General features: G+C 40.5%; 1 protein-coding gene across 1 annotated transcript; it reads left to right on the forward strand.

Moving 5' to 3' along the window:
* The first annotated feature begins 2,829 nt into the window (after window positions 1-2,829).
* On the forward strand, window positions 2,830-14,981 carry cops7a (COP9 constitutive photomorphogenic homolog subunit 7A). Its single transcript, XM_088305746.1, has 8 exons — window positions 2,830-2,970; window positions 6,542-6,664; window positions 8,422-8,497; window positions 9,626-9,714; window positions 10,964-11,166; window positions 11,249-11,354; window positions 12,406-12,575; window positions 14,012-14,981. The coding sequence occupies exons 2-8, from the start codon at window positions 6,542-6,544 to the stop codon at window positions 14,049-14,051; spliced, it is 807 nt and encodes a 268-aa protein (XP_088161872.1). The 5' UTR covers window positions 2,830-2,970; the 3' UTR covers window positions 14,052-14,981.
* Window positions 14,982-15,796: the final 815 nt, after the last annotated feature.

The raw sequence follows: 15,796 nt of genomic DNA on the forward strand, positions 1-15,796 counted from the left end.
TATACTGTACTCTATTTTATGATATTCACCTAGCAGCTGCCACGATTATTACTGACACACACATACACACACACACGACAGATGTTCACACTGTTGCTTCAGCAGACTGTCGTCACTTATTTTCTCTTCCTTGTACTTTTCGTAAAGATTCCTCCCCTCTTTAATGTCAATCGTCGGTACGTCCCCTGTTCCTTCACCTTGTGACTCTCATCTGCTGTGATGCAACACGGGGCAATCTGACAGTCAATCGGGCAGGTAAAAATCACATCAAGCCAATTAGCGGCGAAAAGAATTTGGAACCTGACAACACCCTTTCAAATTATATTAAGGATGAAGCATGTGTGTCATAATCTATCCTTACCAGAACTCATTTTCGCGAGAGCAGATGTGACGTTTTTCGTTTTTTTCGGTCGCCGGCAGAGGGCGATGTTGCCCACCATGGCGGCCCCCTGAGATGGATAAAAATTGAAATCATCTGTGGAAGTATTTTCGGTGTTTAGACAAGTGGTGGCGCTTAAAAAAAATGTTTACCAATTTTGGTGTTACTTCCACCTATTTTGTCTTTCCATTTAAAAATCACAAAAATTAAAATGATCAATCTCGAGACTGACATTCCTGTGTAGCGTTTGCATGTTCTCGTAAATTACCACGTCATAGCTGCAGTTTGCTTCAAATTGTGTTTTTCTTTCTTTATTTTTCCTCATGATACACAATCTCAGAAGGGAAAAGTTGTCACGTTGCCTGTTTGTGTCTCTGTATAAATTATTTTATTTAAAAATTATTGAATGAAAAGGCATTCCAATGGCGAATATGGTGAAGAGGTTTTGGGCTTGTTTACGATGTTGACAAATGCCTCCAATATTGCAGTAATTACAAAAATAAATAAATAAACAAAAAAAAAATCCACACTCAAAATGCAATATCCTCATTAAATAGCTGCTATAAGCATTGCTACTGTATGTATATATTTCCACTTAGAATATTACTGCCTCTAACCAGTAGACACATAAGACATGTTGGAGGGGGGCGCAGATTGAAACAAAGTACCGAAAGGTTATATACCGTAAATGCATTTGCCCCAGGATCAGTAAGTATATGCATTATGCATGCTCTGTTACCGTCCAATAAAAGCCAACATGCACGAGGCAATAAACAACACTTATGCTGCATTTTTAAGAAAAGAACTCTCTTTAACGAAAATTACCTTCTGTATCTTCATGTGTTCAATAAGACTCTATAAAAAAAAAAACGATGTACTATGCCACTATAGGCACACAGGCTAATAATTAGCATCTATGTGACGGTGTCGTTACTATTTAAGCAACGGATGTCTGAACATAAACACTTTACCCTCGGTGAAGAACGACTAATATTAGTGCCGCACTGAGGAGATGAGAAGCTAGTTTAAATTTTTTTAATTCTATTGAATTATTACTTAATGTTTTTGTAAAGTATCAGCTATGTTGCCATTTTCCTCATTAAAAAATAATCGTAAAAATCTGCTGCTATCTGCACCCTGGTTAGCATTGCTAAAGAAAGGTTGAATACGATATATACATAAAAGTAAATAGTCCGCTTTACCTCACTTGAGAGGTGGCATTATAATAAATGCTTTTATGCTAAAGGTTTGCGCTCCGTAGCCGAGCGGCGGATTAAACACTGTGATTTGACAGCTCTCGCGCTGTGACTTGCTCACATTTAATCAGGCTCCCCAGGACCGACTTGACTCTTTGGCCCCCATCTGCACCGACATCATCTTCCTCCTGGCAGGCTAAACGCTCCCTTCCACAAGCCCACTCTCTTCGTCAACAAGTCAGAGTCCATTTCACTCCCTTGCTGATTATTCTGGCTTTTATTTCAGCGCCGGCGTGCATTCGGACACCTATAATTGGCCATAAAAATCATTAAAAAAACAAGATAAAGCGCTCCGGGAGTCCAGAGAGGGTCATGTAATAGAAGAGGGGGGGGCACCAAAAGTCCATAATTGTGAAATATTTTCCCCTGCAGGGCCAACAGACTCTCGCTCGTTTAAAACAAACACCAAGCGGTTGTCAGCTTGATCTATCGCCGACTACATGCACGCACGCACACACTCGGGCATCACTTGTTTTGTTCAGTGGGGTTCAGCTTTGCTATGTGTGTGCGTGTACACAGATTCATGTTGCCGTTGAACAATAAAGACATACTCACACTTGGTTTCTTGACTGCAATTTAAGCGTCTGACGGTTTATATGGCAACTCTTTGTGCGTGAGTGCGTACTGTCCTCATAAAAGAAAGCAGATTTGATTGGTTCAACATACATTACTTGACCCTGGATGCTTTTATTGGTCCAACTGGTTACATTGTGAATGTTGTTGATGTTCGAGACTTCTGAAAGGACGGTACTAGCATGGCCTATAGCCTTGCCATATATCGGTATAGCCCCAGTTAAGACCCTCCAGCATTTAATTTTGAGCCTGAAATATATTTAGGAACTATTTTCTCAACCCCAACCTGCCACCCCACTCCCCCCGAAATATGTTGATTTTTTTTGTGTGTGAGGAACCCCGCTGACTGGAGCAGGTGTTCAGCTACCACATTTAATTGGCTCAGAGACTTCACGTCGTCCACAGACGAGCAACTCGAAAGCTGCAGCCAAGGTCACTTGATTTGGCACCTCGTCGTTTAGTGTAAAAAGTGTGAAATTATTACATTACATATATATTTTTTTATTGCCTCACTTTTTTCCCCAAGCAGAAAACATTTCAGGTGTGGGGGGGGGGGGTGGAATCAATGCGTGAACGTGTTGGTATAACGTTGAATGGCCTCTGGATGTCGCTGTTGTCAATGCTTCACTCCGGTGACGTGCGTCGGACACAAACCACGCCCAGTGTCCAATCAGAGAGCACGTTATCTTGTTGTCGTACGTAGCTGAGCGGAAGTGAACGACCCACCGGGAAGGCTAATCCGCTTGCTATCGACACATCAAGGTAACATTTAATCTAATTTGTAATGTTTTATAACTTTTATAGGGACTTTTATACTTCCCCGGACTTATTGAATAATATATGAGGCTCTTTGTATTAATTCCGGTCGATGTAAAGGCTTTCAATTAACCGTGGCCTACCGTTTGTGGAGCGTTGTGGATGCTAATGCGCTAGCTTGACATGCCGATTTTAGCACAAATAAAACCGAGTTACGTGTTATTAGTGTCATTTTCACACCTTTAAGATGGGTCTCATCGTTTGTTTTCCCCCGACCTCAGTGACTATAAAACACCGGATGACGATAGAAACTCTTATAGTCGAGGAGGCAATAGACAAACCAGTCTTTATATTGCAGGTGCAATTATTTTTGTCGACACGATCAGGTGTTAAAATCATAAAATAACAAAGTAGTGCTAAACGTCAAAGTTGGCATTGTCTTCTAGTAAATATTTGTTTTTTAAATACTTTTAAGATCACGTTTGAATCAGGGATCTCGTTTGCAGGTGGTATATACATTCATTAATTAAAAAAAAAAATCTCAAACGTTAAAGTAAGTTCTACCCCAACAAATATTTGACTTTCCAGCGACAACCCTGATGATCAACGTTAAAACGTCAAACATAAGGCAGAAGTTTTACTCCTCAAACAGGTGACAAAATCCGGTTCTTGAGGGCCAGTATCATGCATGTTTTACATGTTTCCCTCTTCTATCACACTTGATTCAAACTCAGGATTGTTAGCAGGCTCCTGTATTGCTGATGGGCTGGTCATTTGAATCATGTATGTTGGAGGAGGGAGCCCTATGTTGTGTGTCGCTGCAGAATATTTCCAAACTGTAAGATTTTCTTTTGGGATGGGCGAGTACCAATACCAAGTATTGGTATCAGGCCAATACCGGCCTTATTTCAAGATATCGGGTACTCATGGATGGTATTGATACCAGCCACAGATTCCTAAGATAAAAAAAAAAGGACATAAGTATTTGGTGCTTCACTGTGGCCATTTGACACATCGGTGACTCAAATGTGAGATAAAGGTTTGCTCAAAAAGTTCTGCTGTGTCATAAGTACTAGTGGTATCGCTGAGTACTCAAGAGTAAAAATTAGTACTTGTATCTGTCTGGAAAAAAAATGAAATATTTTGTAACAAGTAGTGATAAAAGATGAAATCCAAATGTTTTGCACTTAATGTCGATATTAGGTTAATAAAATTGATGATTTTCATTTGTCATATTTATTTCCGGCAGTTTTTCCTCTGTTAAACAATAGTACCGTAATCAGGAGCTTTCTCTGCATTCTCTCCATTTTGTGAGTTTGCGAATGGCGGCGGGCGTTAATCGTAATGTGAATGCTCGTTTTTCTTACTCCTAATAAGGTTCACAGGATCTCATTTAAACTCCAGCTCATCAGCAAAAATGGCAAATTCTTGTTTACATTTGCGGAAAACGCTACAAAAGTCATTACATTATAAGCGCTTTAAAGGCAGGGTTTAATTTCAGTAAAACTCAAGTAGTAAAAATGGCTGGCGGTGATCTTCAGAGTCATCACTTCTTATTAGCCGCGGGACTTTATTTATTTATTTATTTAGTTTTATTTTAGCAGCCCGGTCGAATTTGTGTTCTAGTGCAAGAAAGTTGCAGCACTACACTCCAAGCCAAGGTGACTGTAACCCTTTTTTTTTTTTCATCCAAAAACTTCTAATAAAAAAAATAACAGTAAAGCAAAAACAGCATGGTTGACCTCGTTACTAGTGTTGGGATGAGTGAGTATTAATTATTTAATGTCTAGTGCAGAATTCTTTCTTTCTTGTTGTTACTCGCCTGTCGAACTCGTCAAATAAAACCCAAACAGACTTTGCGATGAGCACACTTCATGACTTGATGATGTCCTCGGTTGACCCGATTTGTCAGCTGTTGGCGCTCCGACTTGCGTTTGAGTTGCGCTGTGTATCTTTTTAGTCTTGGTTATCGGGATGCCATCTGCTGCTCAACTCAATTAAACATTGTCACAATAATGCCTCAGATGAGGGAGATGGGGGTGCATGCGACACATTGTGTTTGTACAATCGAGCCTTCAAGATGTCACGAACAAGCTGCTAAATGCTTCACGTTGTTTGCTTGCCTGTTAAATCACTCGCAAATTACATTTTTTACCCTACAGCGGGATTTGTCCCGATTCATGTGATTAATTTATTTTATGAGCAAGCATATGTGATTTTTTTTATTTTTTTTTTATTTTATTTATTTTTTTTATGTGTAACACATTCACATTTTGTCATAAAATTTTACCAGCCCCATTAAAAGCAAAAATAAAAAAAAATAAGCATTTACTTTGGAAAACATGGCCTTCTGTTTATGACAGAGACCCTGTTTTTATATGGAACCCAAATTTGTACGAAAGTCACCATGTTCTCTCGTCGATGTAGAAACATAACAAATGGCTGCCATCATTGCGGAATTTAAATTAAAAAAAAAATACACACAAAACCGTTAAATATTCACATGCATTCCGTCATTTATTTCTTTTCTCACCAATAATGTTCCATATAACGTCCCCCTTATTTAATTAACTTCTGAACTCAAACTTGTCAGCCAATTGGACAACACAGATGACCAAAACATTTTTACTCCCAATTAACTTGATTTTATTTATTTATTTATTTCAATTAATCAATCTCTTAGCGACTGTATATTTAACGATACACGCCGCAGAGCATTGTGAATCTCTGTCCAGTGACAATATAAAATCGAAAAAGTATTGGTAGTTGTCCAGTGGCTTACATTGTGGTCATCCCCCAACCTGCTGGTCCTTAATTTCAGCTTCTAGCTGACCTCTAAAATACCAAAATATCTTTTTTTTTGCATCTGCGAACCGCTGCCATACATTGGCAGCATCCATTTGCGTCCATCCTCATTCATGAAGCTTTACTTAATGTGTTAATTTATTTATTTTGAGCCTGAAAAGAATGCCGAGCTTCTGTGTAGGTTGTTGTGGCATTTATTTTAAGACTTAGCCCGCAGTGGTGAACGTTTTCTGATGCAAGCTGAATAATTGTATCATGTATTGCCGGACTAAGATGTCCCAAGTGGGCCACCGAGTGCTCTCTGGGAGGAAGCTCTTAAAATAGCTGATCCGAATCAATAGCCCATGATGCCACTTTGTTCGCTCACTTTTAATTTGCTTAGTTGAATCAAACAATCAAAAAAACTTCAAATTGATGTCACAGTTGTTGTGATTTAAAACAATACTTGACAAAATGTATAACGATAAATGTCGCCATACCCGTGGTTGAAATGGCGTGTTTGAGGTATCAATTGCATGTCGTTTCATCGCACCACAAGAGGCTCGAGCTGCTTTGGAAGGGCACGAGAAGATTGCCTGCACGGAGCTTGCGCTTCCCGTCACGAGCGTAGGGAATCCCCGAAAGTCTGTTCTGTGGCTTTGAGCGCCGTCTTAACACACTCGCAGTGATTAGAACGTTGATATTCCTTTAATGCATCGCAGCTGTCTCATGAGTTGCTGCGATTAAGCAGCCGTCTGCATATCTATAATTTTATTTTATTTTTTTTTTGTAGATGGAGGTGGAGCAGCTCCTGTCTCTGTCCGGCTCGGCGCTGGCTCAGGCTGTTAGCTCTCTGCTGGAGACCCCCGGCCTCTACGTCTTCTCCGACATTCTAGAGCTGCCGAACGTCAGAGAGGTAACGGCACCGCTCACGTACGGTGCTACCCGATGCACTGCCGCTTGGGTGAAATGGGGGGGGGGGTGCAATTGAGTTAGTGTAATGCCCTTCGCAAGTCGCCAAGGTGCTTTCAGCCGTTCGTTGAACAGAACTAACAGTCAAACACACTCGTCGCGTTTGTCATTTCTAAACATTTTTGGAAAATGGATTAATGACTATTTTTAGTTATTTATAACCTATAAAAATGTCTTCAAATAATGCTACTTGCAACACCCAAATTGTTCCCAAACAGTTGATCGCCATTTTCATTGATTAAACATAATTTGCATAATAATTTGGAACGCACTTTATGTGATCGGGCTACCGAAATGCAAAATGTGCGTACTCGCAATGGGCTGCTGTAAGCCGCAACTCATACTCCGACGCTCACACGCAGCTCGTGAAGGCACTCACTAAGCCACACCCCTTAAAGGCACATTTGTTTTACACTATACATCCGTATCTTTCTTAATTAAAACCACCTTATAAAAAAAAAATATGGTGGTGCTGGTTAAATTGACAACGGTGTCAGTCAAAGCTGAGCAATTTCATACTGCCAATGATGTACATGGCACCCAATTAAAAAGATCTTTTTTTTTTAGGCAATTTCAAATCCAGCAAGTGCAGGATCTCATTAGATGGTGTAGGTGTATCTAGTGGAGCGTGCATGACGAACGTGAAGTGGCTCACTCGCTAATATTTGCAAAGTGAAACGCTGTCGGGCCCTCGCAGTCACTTTGTGCTAATATGCATATTCATCTTGCGCGCTGGAGCGGCTAATTTGCTAATACGCTTGTTTACTTTCTGCAGAATTTATTCCAAATCCCATCTCGGCTCATTCCCGGGTATTTCTGTTCTATCTTGGAAACGCCTTGGGTTGCGTGAATTGTGGGATTAATGAAAAGAAACAAAACGTCTTTTTTAAGCACCCAGAATGAACAATGGTGCAAATGCACAGCGTCCTTGACTCTGATTGGCCAAATCATTGCTGAGCATAGATGTGATTAGTCACATGCTCACTGAAGAGCTGCTCCTCTTTATCACTGTCAAGGACAACTTAGGCCACGTTGCTTTTCTGCACGCAGTCATGTTTAATAAAGGCAAAGAAATCAGGATGAATATCGGCAGATTGTTTCAGAACGAGCAAAGTCGATGACCTGCCCCCTACTGCAAATGGCAAAAAACTGCAGTTGACAAAAAAGGTTTCAAATTGCCTACAGATTCCATTAAATGGCGCCAAAGCACTGTTTTTATATTATTCCGGGCTTTATATTGTCTAGTCGTGGAACCTCCTCTCCTCACTTTAACTTAATTCTTGGCATCAAAGCACTCTACAGAAACGGCACTGTAGACTCAAGACCCCCTGCTGTCGGGGCAAAGTCCTGACGTGAGTAGGGAAAATCTGTGAGTAATGAATTCCCCACCCCGCCAAATTATTTAGATTTGCCTAAAGATGCCGCAAGATGGCGGCAAAGCACTACTTTATATTGGACATGTCACCGCCCTGAATAAATGAAGCTCCTCCTCTAAGTTTAACATAGTTCATCGGCACCAAGATGCCACAAGATGGCGCCAAAGCTCCACTGTTATTATTTCGATAGGGATATGGCCTATGGAGGTGATTTTTAAAATATCAAATCGCGACTACTCTTTTTGGGAATCTTCCTCAGTCAGTATTTCTACCTCATTACTACCGTAATTTGATGTGATCTCTTCTTCATTTTCTCTTTCGCCAGATGGAGAACGGCCCTCACGCCCCGATGTACCAGCTCCTCAATCTCTTCGCCTACGGAACCTACTGCGACTACAAAGGTGCGTCGTGGCATGCGAAAAAGGCGCTAGAAAACCCTCGTGCGCGCGCGTTCGCCCGTGTCCCTCGCAGCTACCTCTTTTATTACAAGCTGTATTTTGTTGCTGCGAGGCAAGGCGCCTTGACTGGAAGGCATTAAATAAACATGGTCTCGGAAGGTGCCGCAGGCAGCTGCTTCACAAACAAATTGGCGCACGCCTTCTGACTGACTCATTACTGTCTCTGTCAAAGCAAGAGACGGAGAAAAAAAAAAAAAAGGCGACACATTCATCGCGTTTTTGTGTCTTTATTATTCGGGGCCACACCAACTTGATGTAATTGCTCATTTCAATTATTAATCTTGATCTTAATTCTCCTATTTGACCAGGGGATGTTTATTTACTCAACTGCAGAAGATACAAGGCATCATAACCACCGCCCTTCCTCCCTCGTGTTTTCACCGTGTAATAGTACTCTGCTCTCGTGTTTCCCAAGCTTGATTGAGCCAAGGCACGAATTTTACGTTGGGGAAAAGCTGTCATGACGCACCAAAGAAAAATGTCACCAAAAAAATGGACGCTCAAGTTTATCATTATGTACCTTCTGCCTTGAATTTTTCTGCCTGTCACGATGCATCACTAACAGAGATAGTTGAACTAGTTGCAACCGATCGTGGCTCAAGAAGACAGGTGCGCCGTGATAGGTTACCTGAGCAACTCTGACGTCATTTTCAGACAGCAGAGATGACTAAAAACGGCTGGATTTTACCGCTTAACTCACATTTTACAAACACAATATTAATCAGAATGACATGTTTAGACCAGTGAAGGTACAGAGAACATATTCTTGTTAAAAAAAAAAAATTGGGTTGACTTCCCCTTTAACATGCTCTGTTGTTGGGGTGCGTCATACCACCGAGATTTTTTTTTTTTCTATCACAGCCTCGTAGTGCCACTATATTGCCACATATTTATTTAACACAAGAGGTGTGATTTCTTCAGGTGTAAATGAATGAACAAATTCTATATTTAGCTACACGAGAAGCAAAATATTACAATTTATGATGCGGCGCAAACAGTAAATCAACTAAATGAAGAGCTTTTAGCACTCCATACCGTGTTCCTAATCTTGTGACCAAATGTCTCTTCCAGAGCGAGCGGCGTCCCTCCCAGAGTTGACACCCGCTCAGAGGAACAAACTTCGCCATCTGTCCATCATCAGCTTGGCCTCCAACCTCAAGGTGCCTGTTCTCTTTCGTCAGCGCTCTCACCCCGCAGCGCAGCTGTCACCAGTCGAGCTGGATTGTCTCGTTATAATCAGACAAGTTCTCCATTGTAGCACTTGCTATTTTCAACCCATAAGCTCAAAATTTTCTTTTCCGAGAAGCAATTTGCACCTTTCCACCCTTTTTTTTTTTTCGCGCCAGCGGTGGGGAATACACTTGCTTTGTTACTGTGCTTTGGTCAGGTGACTTTGTGTGCTTCACGTAATTAAAAGTACAATATTTAAAAGCATTTGCACTGAAGAAATGAAAACATTTCAAGGAAAAGGCAAGAACTAAAAAATAATTCACTAAAATTAGTAAAAGAAAGTCCATTGCAACAAGATTTAGCAATTTCTTTTTTTTTAAATGCGATAAGACCTCAATCATGAAATAGTTTTTAACCTGGATTTGAATGCATTTACACTTTATTCCATTTGTGTGCAGCTCAACAGCTAAATGCTGCTGCACCGTGTTTGCTTTGAACTCTGGGCTCCACTAATTGTATGCCGGACCCAAACTTAAAATAGTTGATTTTTATGAAGATTCTATTAGATCTTTTTTTTTTTTTTTTTTTTTCAGGAACAGTATCTGTATTTTACCTCAATATTTACTTTCCGGATGACTTTTACTCGCTATATTTGAAAAGCAACATCTGTGCTTTTTTTTTTTTTTAATTAATTTTTTTATTATTATTTTTGCTTTTTTTTTTTTTTTTTTTTTTCATGCTCCAGCTGATACTTGTTTTGTCGAAATTGGTGAAGAAAGTTATCATGTCACGCTAGCAGCTTACTCTGCAGCTAAGGGCCCTTCTTTGCGGAACTATTTGTGTTGGCTGAGCCGCGCGACTGATTCAGGTAAACAAATCACCACTTGTTTCTTATCTCTTCTCTTACTTTGAACTAACAACCGGTGTATGTCGAACTGTTGTATAAAAGCAATAGACAGGCCGTCAGCCTTTTGCCTATGATTAAATCACAGCCGTGATGATGTGTATATAGTACGTGACAACCTGGGGTGTGATTTGTGCTTAATTACATCCCATCTGACGTCCTGCTGCGGCTCTCTCCTTCCTGCATTGTGCTGCGTTTGATGTCACGAGCCCGAACTCTCTTATTGTTCCCATCGTCCTCCTTTGCCAGCGACATTTAAGCAAATGCGCCATTTTCCGCAAAAGATCCCACAGCCGTTGCAGAGGAGGTGACGCGCTGCCTTTTGTGCCCCTCAGTGCCTGCCGTACTCGTTGCTCCTGCAGCAGCTGGAGCTGAAGAACGTGCGCGAGCTGGAGGACCTGCTGATCGAGGCAGTGTACTGCGACATCATCCAGGGCAAATTGGACCAGCGCAACCAGCAGGTGGAGGTGGACTGCAGCGTGGGCCGGGACCTGGGCCCGAACGAGCTACCCAACATTGTCAACACGCTGCAGGAATGGTCAGTGAACGTCCCTCTTGGCGACGCCGCGCACGCTCCCCCCCCCCCCCTCTCCATGACCGTGCTTCTGCTCTCTTCGTAGGTGCACGGGTTGCGAGGCGGTGCTGTGCGGCATCGAAGAGCAGGTCTCCCGGGCTAATCAATACCGCGAGAGCCAGCTGAAAGTCAAAGTTCAAGTGGAAACAGAGGTCAGTGTTGACGCCTTGAGTACTTCCCGCTCCTTCTGGGCGACTTGTTCAGCAGCCTCCCTTTTACGCCTCAGGCTACTTGTGATATTTAAGAAGAAAATCCCAACTGGATGTTTTTTTTTTTTTTTTTTTTTTCGTCATCGCCCCCGGCTGGTGTGCTTGCAGTTGTTTGCTGGACTACCAACCCTCTCTTATGAAAGTCATCTCTCAAGAGCAGCGGCATGAAATTACTTAATCGTCTTCCACACTATAAACTGACGTGATGAAAGGTTCCTGTGACCACAAACGACTGTATATTTTTATTTATTTTTTTTTTTTTTAAACCAAAAGCAACATTTTGCTTTTTCGCCCACAAACGTAGCTTTTTACATTTGAAGCCACAAGACGAGTATACTTTTTAAATATTAGGTCTCATATTAAGCTACATTTGATGTTTTGGGCTACACACTCTACTGTACTGTATTTTACATTTTTGGTACAAAAATAATCAAATGCATAACGGACATTAAAAGTTACATTTTAGGCCACGGGCTTTTATCAAGTTTAGAATTTTCCCATGAACTACTCTCTGTTTTGTATTGTAGGCTTCCAACTACTGCAACTTTAAGCCTCACTCTACTGTATATTTTATATTTTAGGTCTCATATTAAAGCTAAAAAAATGGTGTAAATTGAATATTTTAGGCCACACAAACTTGTGAAGTTGGCATTTTAAGTCACAGGCTCTCGTGACGTTCATATTGTTAACTACGATCCATTTTTTTATTTTTTATTTCATATTTATTCAATTTGCATTTTAGCCAACGCATGACATTTTAGACCACAAACTTGTCTTAGTTTTTCTTTTTAGGTCACAAAATAATGCACGTCGTACTTTTCAAGCTACAAATTTCTGTACATTTTTATAATTTTGCTTCCAAGCTAACTGTGCAATTTACATTTCAAGCTACACACATTGACATTTAAAGGCCACAAAAGATTGTAGATTCTTGGCCCAAGCAGGTGTCGAGATTAATCTGGTGACTCATGACCCAATCATGGTTCTCCCTCAGGTGTCAAACCTACAGAAAACCCTGAAGGCCAGCGCGGCGTCGCCGTCATCTGGCCCCGCCCCTGCCGGAGCAGCCTCCAATCAGGATGCTGACCAGCCGGCCGAACCTCGCGACCCCGCCTCCTCGCAGGAACCGCGACAGCCGGGGAAAAAAACTTCTAAGGTGAAAGGGTGAGTGCTACTATTTCTTTATTTTTTATTTTTTTGGTCGAGATGTAATTGAACTTACTTAATTTTATTCCCTGAAATCTTTAAAAGTCAGTCCATTGCCATAAATGCATCACGTGTCATTTTTATTTTTGTATTTTATTATTTTTTTTTTATATCTGATGGTTTCTTTTTCGTTTTCCCTTTGGAGCGCTTTATAAATATGCATTTGGCGGGTAATAACGACAACACGGCTAAGTGTCTCCTTCAACATTAAATGAAAGCCATTAGTCCAATGTTCTCGCAGAGAGCAAAGTTAATTCAGCAGGGAGCCACTGTGGGTGCATTTTTTTCAATAAACACTAAAAAGCCAGCTGCTGCTGGACGTGGCTGTCAGGGTTGTTCTGCTCTGCCTCGATTACCAGCTTTCAACTGCACATCTGTCCCGGATTGTAAAATGTCACCAGATACACCCGGAGTGTTCTGGGCAGTTGCCGTCTTTCTCCTCATTTAAGCAATCTTTTTTTTTTTTTTTTCCCCCATGGTCGCCCGCTAAATGGAGGCTGATTTTTATTTATTTATTTATTTATTTTTTATTTTTTCTCCTCCCCCCAACGACCCTCATCTTGTCGGTCAGGTGGAAGAAGATCCACTTGATGTTTTGAAATCCCAATTAATGATATCTTAACCTCAATACCGGAATTAAAACGAATGATGACACCCATTCTTTAAAAGCTGCTAGAAGGATGCCAGTGTTAAGGAATCTGTTTTTTTTTTTTTTTTTTTTGCATTTTTCATAATCTAAAACGATTCCCAGTTGTCTAAATTTTATATTTGTCAATTAATATATATATATATATATATATATATATATATATATACAGTCCCATCCAAAAGTATTGGAATTTTGACGTGCGTTTCCGATCAAAAGATGAATATACGACAATGTTCTGAATTCCAGATTTAATTTCATTGTCTTGACATCAAGATGCCTCAAACAACAGAGCATCTTTTCACTTTCCAAGTGAGCTGAAATATTGAAACGTGACTGATGGGGGTTTGCAGTTGCTCAAGTGTTGCCTTTAAGGTTGATGAATTCAACATTAGATAGTGCTTGTTTTTGGCTTTGGGTTTCACCGATGAAAACGGCCTTTGCTGTTCAGCAAACATGAAGACCCGAGAGCTCTCGATGGGAGAAAACAAACCATTTTGAAGCTGAGAGAAGAGGGGAAAATCCATCGGATTTTGAAGAAACATCGGGCATAACCAGTACCACAATTTGGAATGTTGTGCTCCAATACTTTTGGAAGGATCTGTAAATACCCGATATGAATGCTGCATGAGAGCAAAGAAAAACGAGCAGAGCAAATGATTAACAGCGCCTCTCCCCTCCCTCTTATTTGTCCGAAATAAATAAATCGAAATCCGAATAACCAGTGACATCATTCTCTACTCGCCAGGCTGCGAGGCAGCGGCAAGATCTGGTCCAAGTCCAACTGAAGAAGTGACAAACGGCACCACTGATCCGCACTCTCACGGGACTCATTGTGGGATTAAAAACGGAAGCGTTCAAACAAAGTGATGGGCTGAAGGGTGTGGTGGGCCGGGGTGGGCTCACTCTCATGTCACCACCACGCTTGATGGGAAGCTTCACGGGAACGTTACCTATTTTTTTTTTTTTTTTTAATTTTAATTTTAGTCACCTGATCTCACCTTGAATGCGTCCTCCCTCCTGCCGTTTTTAAAAGAGTGGACAAGACTGGACAGCCAATCGACGGGAGCGTTTCTGACGCATTTTGTCGTTTGCGTGTGTCTTTATTGCTTTCAACGTGCTCCCTTTGGCTTCGACTCCCTTTTTTTTGTCATTTCCTTCCCCCCCCCCCCACCCTGCTGAGTTACGAATTGTATCAAAGTCTGCGTATGAATTGTTAGGAAATAAAAAAGCAAAAAAAAGCCCTTGCACTTATCCTGACGAGATCTCATTAATGTCACTGTCACATCTTTTAATACGCGCACTTCTGAGCGCATCTCCGGGGGGTGTCGCCGATAAATGTTAACTCGCAGAAGGGGGGGGGGGCTGCCATTAGGAGGTCAAGCCGTTAATTAGGGCGTGTCCCCGGAGAGCTCGTGCATCACAAGCGCCCAGGTCTTATTTCTACAGTTTTCCGCCTTGAACTTCTACGGAGGAACCGCCCTCGTGCTCCTACAATATGGAATGTGCCCGAAGTTTCAAATCTCAAGAGCGTCTGGCTCAGAGTGGGATTTCAGTGTCATTTTTTTTTGGGCGCGATGTCGCTACAGAAGGGTGCGAAATGTAATAGAAGGCCATACAACAGGAAATCGATACAAAATTTGGGGACAGTTGTATGCATTGCTTTCCGAGCTGTTTGGTACAATATTGGTAATAAAAATAAAAGAATACTGCATGTACTGATGATTTTTTTTTTGTGTGTTTGATAGTCATCAATGGGTTGTACAGTTATATATGGAAAACGTAATTTATTTCAGTCAATTTGGATCGCTACACTACAGACTGATATATTTTATTATATATTTTACTTTTTTATTTCAATAACTAATTATATTTAATATAATAATATAATTTAATTCTTATATCTCGGAACTAACGAAAAAAATAATCTCAAGAAATTTGATTATCAGATTAACAATCAAAATAGTTTTTAATGCAGAAATATTCACAAGTATAAAATCTGTAAAGCTAAAACTACTAAAATAAAACGTTAGCCAAAGAGCATGATTGCATGTCATGTTGGAGTTTTTTTTTTTTTTTTTTGAGATGATAAAAAATTCAGAGGAAAAAAAAGTCAATTTGCCTCAATTCAACATTTGTGGATTACTATGACCTGAAGGTGAATGATTACTTCAACAAGCACATTATTTTTTTTAATTGATATTGTGTTAGTAAATTGAATAAAGACGATTCTCTTCTTAGGCTGACGGAATTAACTTTTTGATTATACATTACGCAATTTAATTTGCCAAATTGCTATTCATACATACATTATTCATATACTGCCTCAATTTGAATTTAAAGAGTATTTTTTTTTAATCGTATCCCAAACTTGGACTGACTCCATTATGCAAGAATGATATGAGAAAAAGTTGACCACGATCATTTAAATTGATTAAATCTCAAATAAAGTAAACGTTTATTGGCAAGCTTCTCCAGTCCATTGCCTGCTCATTATTTGTTGTCAGACATATAAGGTTTATACCGAATAATT

The sequence above is a fragment of the Idiotropiscis lumnitzeri genome, chromosome 10 (assembly GCF_059441095.1).
Source record: "Idiotropiscis lumnitzeri isolate Australia: NSW breed Sydney's pygmy pipehorse chromosome 10, RoL_Ilum_1.0, whole genome shotgun sequence".
Taxonomy (NCBI): Eukaryota; Metazoa; Chordata; class Actinopteri; order Syngnathiformes; family Syngnathidae; genus Idiotropiscis; species Idiotropiscis lumnitzeri.